At 51.4% G+C, this 6,281-nt stretch overlaps 1 protein-coding gene across 1 annotated transcript; it reads left to right on the top strand.

Annotated features, from left to right (window-relative positions):
• The first annotated feature begins 3,615 nt into the window (after window positions 1–3,615).
• LOC122320881 lies at window positions 3,616–5,943 on the top strand. The gene has a single exon (XM_043209490.1). The coding sequence runs from the start codon at window positions 3,616–3,618 to the stop codon at window positions 5,941–5,943; it is 2,328 nt and encodes a 775-aa protein (XP_043065425.1).
• The last annotated feature ends 338 nt before the right edge of the window (window positions 5,944–6,281 follow it).

The following is a 6,281-nucleotide window of genomic DNA, read 5'->3' as shown; positions in this document are numbered from 1 at the left end:
CCTCACAGAAGTCTCTGTAGTTCTTCCGTTTGGCCTTCCTGATCTCTTTGTTGTAGAGCGTCAGGCTGTGTCTATATTTTCTCCAGTTATCCTCGCTCGTTTTTGCTCTGTTGAAGAGCCGGCGGGTGGAGATTCTGAGCCGTTCCAGGTTGTCGTTCCACCATGGGGCGTCTCTATCTGCTTTCCGTCTGCCAAGAGGGCAACTGCCCTCAAAAGCATTGGTTATCTTCTTGCAGAGGTTATCCACTGCCTGATCTAATTCTAAGGAATGTCTGGGTATACCTGACGGTTCGTTAGAGAGATCGAGCTCAAGAGAGGACTTGAACCGATCCCAGTTTGTCTTCTTGGGATTCCTTTTGGGGGCGTCCCTAGCGGTGTTGAAGTCTAATTCAAATCTAATGATTCGGTGATCCGACATTGATTCCTCTGGCGACACATGCCAGTTCTTAATAAGTGGTCCTAGAGACCTGCTCATCAGGGTTAAGTCTAGGACCTCTTCTCTTACTCTAGTAATGAATGTCGGTGTGGACCCGACATTACCGATTTCTAGGTTACTATTTACTATAAATTCTATTAGCTGCTCACCTCTGTTGTTGACGTCGGTGCTTCCCCATATCACGTGATGTGCATTGGCGTCACACCCGATGATTAGGGGCATCTTCTTCCTCCTGCAGCATTCCACGAGCCCGATGATTTCCGGTGGTGGGCATGCTGCATCCCCAGCAAAATACGCCGATGCTATGGCGATCGCTGGTAGTCTTCCTGCGCCGCTCACAGTTACTGCGACACAGTCCCTGCTTAGGAACTCTGAAAAGATATTATAGTTGATATCTTTTCTTATTAATATGCATGCTCTGGGGTGTGCACCCCGTTGGTCGCATATTACCTTTGATTCCTTGGTGTACAGGCCTTTAATGCCCTGATTGCACCAAGGCTCCTGAATGAGAGCTAGCCCGAGATGTTGGGAGGTGAACAACCTGGCCAGGACGGCTGATGCCGCCTTGGCTCGGTGTAGGTTCACCTGGGCTAGCCTCGTGCTGCTGTGTGCAGCCATCATTGGAGCGGATGCTCCATCTTTGGTGAAGGGGGCGGGTGTTCCCCTTCACTACCATCCGTCAGAGTGACGTCGGCCTCCATATCGTCGTTACTGTCGGAGGGCGTAGGATGCTCCTTATCCTCATTCCTCTCAACTGTAACGGCGCTAGGGTCCTCCTCTGTGCCCATAGGCTCCTGTGGCTCGTCGAGGGATTCATCGACCTCCACTTTGCCATCTGGGGGACCAGAGGGCGCTCCTTCCGTTGCGGCCACCTTTGCTGCCTTTCTCAGCCCACTCACCGAGACGGTACCGAACCTAAAGTTGAGCTGATGCCCTCTAGCTACGATCTCGTCTCGGGTGAGCTGGTCGATCCCGATGACAAGGAGTGCTCCGCCTCCATCGTTCCTCCGGGAGACCACTCTCCAGGCGTCCGTCTCCAGCCTGTTCTGGCGCCCGAGCAACATGAGGAGTTCCTCATTCTCTCTTTCCGCGCTTCTGGGGCAGAAGACCGTGACGTTATATGCCGCGGGGATATCTTCTCCCACCTTGGTTTCTAGGGGCACGCCCTTCCACGTCCTGAGCAAGGGCACAACGGCCCTCAGCCAGTCCGCTGAGTCCTGATCCAGGCAGTCGATTATGAGGTATCCTACCCTGAAGTGGATGCCCCTAAATGCAACTGCCGTGTCCCATGCCGACGTGATTATGTCGTCCATGATGGCCTCCTCCAACTCGGACAGTTCATCGTGGCTCAAGTGCACCTGTGGGAACTCCGCAGGTAGCACCGCCACTCTGACCCTCTTGGCAGCCTCCGCATAGGAGGTGTGTGTGCCAGTAAGAGGGGCTGTGGAGCTGGAGGGTGGCTGCTTCATCCGTGCTGCCGCCGCCTTTGAGGTGCAAGGCTCCTCAAGCTTTGGGCAGGAGGGAGTTGCCTTGACCTCATTGGTGCCCTCTGACTTCGACCTTTTTGGGGTGTCTGTCGGAGGGGTGAGGGTGCTGTTACCCCGCTTGCTGGCAGGTGCACTACTTGGGGCCGCTGGTCGTGGCTCCTTTGCCTTCCTCAATGCCTCGTCAGGTGACATGCCCTGCTTGAGGTATCTGAGGTACCATTTCGCTTTGGACCCCGGCAGGCCTCTCCTGTTGGGGTCGTCTATGCCTCCAGGTTGTCCTCTGGCTGGGAGGACATCCTTCTTCGCGGCAGGCCTGGTCCTCTGTCCAGCCGCGGGGGGTGGGCGAGCCAGCCGGGATGGTCCTGCTGGTCGCGCACATTCCCGGACTGGAACAGTAGACCGTTGTGGGGGATGTCCCACATCTTGCGTCCGAGACGCACTCCTGGCGGTGGCTGCGCTCCTGGGTGGGGATGGTCCCACCTGTGGTCGCTCCCCGTCGAGGAGTTGATTTTCAAAGTGTCTTGCGACACTCGAGGCAGGGATGTCCTGCGGTAACTTGTTTGTGTTATTCTTTCTCATAGTGGATCCCACGAGTTGCGGAGAAAGTAAGGTCCACCCGGGCAGAGATCCGCCATACCCGGGTAAGGCGCGGTTAGGACAGGCGGTCGCCACTTGCCTGAACCCTCCGTGAGAGACTGGGCTAGTTGTTAATCCGGGCCCCCAGCCAGGCTGACTATCGGCACGGGTCGGATGACACCTTAGTCCGGCACCGGAGTGAGATTGCGGGAAGGGAAGTTGGTAGGTAATTGTGAGGGAAGAGGGGTGTGTGAGGCTACAATTTAAAGACGGCCAAACAAGCGTCTTATCAGTACACCGACTCCGGTGCACCCGCTGTTTGTCCGGGGTTGCTTATTCGCTTGCGCTTATTCACAACTAACCTTGCGAAGAAGGCCGTTCGCTATCCGCAACCTGCGACCCGCCTGGTGGCCTCAGCTAAGCCCCCCTTGAACATCTCACTAGTTCGCGAGGAACAGGGAAAGCAAGCTAAGGTAATTGGAAATAAAATGCATGTTATGACAAACGTAGGTTTAACGAGAGAAAGGTCAAGAAGGTAAACATAAAGTAGGAGAACATGTCCTGTTAAATAGAGGAAAACGTCATTGAATCAAGCTTGACCCAAAATTTAAAGGTCCATTTCGGATAGTTGAATTGCTTTTTAAATCACTTAAAAAAAAAAAACACTTTTAAGTACCGCATGCATTTTATGAGTATGGAATGCGGGAGAGACTATAACCGACCGACATCGAGCGACTTTGGACCCGATCACGCGATCCGGCTGGATAAGGTTAACATGGCCAGAACGGTCTATCAAAGGAGGACGGCTCAAACGCGACGGGGAGAGTTAGGAAAGAGCAGCCACTTAGAAATAATGCCAGTGGTAACAGGATCAAGATGGGGGGATGGGGGAGAGCATATAAGGCAAAGTGTCTGACTGTATTCAACTTGGTGAATGCCAGCATGATCCTTATCACTGATCTCCTCAAGCCGACGCACTACCTCCACGTGGTTCTCCCTGGATTGCCATTTAACATCCGTTGAGTGGCAAACTAAAGCGCGCGACGAGAGTCCTAGCTCTTCAAACTAGGTTGTGGCGTAGGACTTGAAATCCACCCATAGAAAAACCAAAATTCAATGAAAGAAGCAGAAGAAGCCTTGGAACGGGACCGATTTAACGTTGACGACCATGGCAAACGAAAAAAGGACAATGATTTGAGAGTATGCACGTGGAATGTACGAACACTGTACAGACCAGGTGCTGCTCAACAACTAGCAGATACCCTCAAAAAATGTAGGGCCGATATCGCTGCTATCCAGGAAATGCGATGGATAGGGCAAGGTTGCATTAAGAAGAAGGACTGCGACATCTACTACAGCTGCCATCCAGAAAGGCATGAATTTGGCTGTGGCTTCGTTGTTGGCACCAGACTGCGGCGCCGAGTCTCTCACTTTCTGCCAATAAACGAGAGACTTGCAACGATCCGAATTACTGCCAAATTCTTCAACATCAGCCTGATATGCGCGCACGCTCCAACCGAAGAAAAAGACGATATAACCAAGGATACTTTCTATGCGGAGCTCGACCGAGCTTACGGCCGCTGCCCTTCTCATGACATTAAAATCCTCCTTGGGGACTTTAATGCCAAGGTTGGGCGAGAAGACATCTTCGGTGCCACCGTCGGGCGATTTAGTCTACATGAGACCACCTCGAGCAATGGCCTCAGATTAATAGGCTTTGCTGCAGCGCATAATATGGTAGTTCGTAGTACTGGGTTCCGTCATTTGGACATACATAAGGCGACGTGGCTCTCTCCCGATCGACTGACCAGAAATCAGATCGATCATGTTGTGATCGATGCAAGGCATGCATCTAGCGTACTCGACGTGCGATCCTGTCGGGGTCCCAACATCGACTCCGACCATTATCTTGTTGCAGCTAAGATTCGCACACGGTTATGTGTTGCGAAGGTGGCACGTCGAGGACTGCTGAGAAGGCTGGACATCGGAAAGCTGCAATCACAACAGATAAGGGATGCATTCTCCACTCAAGTCTCTGGCCTATTGAGCCGAACAACTCCAACACCTGAAGACATCAGCGATCAGTGGGCGCTCATATCCCACTCCCTGCGAACTTCCGCAGAAGAAGTCATTAGATTCCAGCGCCCCCCAACAAGGAATCCATGGTATGACCAGGAGTGTCGGGACGCAACAGCTGCAAAAGACGTCGCCTACCGAAGAACACTGCAAGCTGGGGCTACACGGGCTGTTGTTGAGGTCTACAGCTTAAGGAGAAGGGATGAGAAACGCCTTTTTGAACGCAAGAAAAGAGAACATGAAAAGCGAGAGTGTGAAAGCATAGAGAGCAGCAGATGCCGAAATGAAACTCGTAACTTCTATCAGAGGGTTAAGCGTCTGATCCAAGGTTGTAAGACTGGAGGAGTTGCATGCAAGGACAATGACGGAAACCTAGTCACAGATGCAGAGATTGTGCTGAAGCTATGGAGGGATCACTTCTCAAGCCTGTTAGCTGGCTCTGGCACGGGCTATGAAGATTATGATCCACAAACCCCAATCTATGGTACTGATATAGATGTACCGACCCCAAGCCATGCCGAAGTCAAGGATGCAATCCAACGACTCAAAAACAATAAATCTGCAGGTGCTGATGGCCTGCCGGCTGAATTGTTTAAGGCAGCTGGTGATATGTTGGTAGGGAGCATGCACCAACTAATCAGCAAGATATGGCGTACGGAGAGCATGCCCGAAGATTGGAACCTCAGCATGATCTGTCCTGTCCTGAAGAAGGGTGATGGCACATTGCGCACCAATAACCGTGGCATTAGTCTTCTTCCAGTCGCATACAAGGTCCTTTCGAGCGTACTGTGTGAAAACATGAAACCCCATGCCGAAGCACTGATTGGACCTTATCAGTGCGGGTTCAGGCCTGGTAAATCCACTATTGACCAGATTTTCACCTTGCGCCAAATCCTGGAGAAGTCCTATGAGAACCAGATCGACACCCATCATCTATTCGTCGAATACAAGGCTGCATTCGATAGTCCCCGGCGAGATCGCCTATATGCCGCCATGTCTGAGCTTGGTATACCAGCAAAGCTGATACGGCTTTGCAGGATGACATTGAGCAACACCATCAGCTCTGTCAAGGTAGGAAACGACCAATCCGAAACCTTTAGTACCAAGTGTGGTCTCAGACAAGGTGACTCGCTATCTTGCATGCTCTTCAATATTCTAATGGAGAGTATTGTAAGGAAGGCTGGTGTGCATCGGACGGGCACGATTCTGTCAAACAGGTGTGTCCAACTCCTTGGTTACGCTGATGATATTGATATCATTGGCCGAACCAAGCGTGATGTTACAGCAGCCTTTGGGGCTATTGAAAAAGAGTCGGCTAAAGTAGGACTAGCAGTGAACATGGACAAGACAAAGTTTATGGTGTTGTAGAAATGCAGATTTATTCCCAAGTAAATAAAGCCATTTATAGTTTGCGGATTTATTGATTAAACAAAATTAGGTCTTTATTAACTTAACAAAATTAGGCCTGACCTTCTGGTCTCAGCCGTATATCTTCAATGCTCTCTTATTTTGAGTTAGCATTCGTCAAACTCGGGACTGCGCAGCTACGCCGTCGTTGCGCAAGCCGTTGAGTGAGAGAGTGTAATACGCTGGCATATCATAATTCGGTCGCGCATGCCAGACATGCCGACTCAGCACTTTGGCTGCCCATTGCATTCTTGTGTGGGTTAACAAACTCCGCACTTGAAATGCTGGCAACATTTGGT

Source organism: Drosophila ficusphila, unplaced genomic scaffold, assembly GCF_018152265.1.
Source record: "Drosophila ficusphila isolate 14025-0441.05 unplaced genomic scaffold, ASM1815226v1 contig_128, whole genome shotgun sequence".
NCBI lineage: Eukaryota > Metazoa > Arthropoda > Insecta > Diptera > Drosophilidae > Drosophila > Drosophila ficusphila.
Note: the sequence above shows the minus strand (reverse complement) of the source record. Positions and strands in the feature narration are given on the sequence as shown.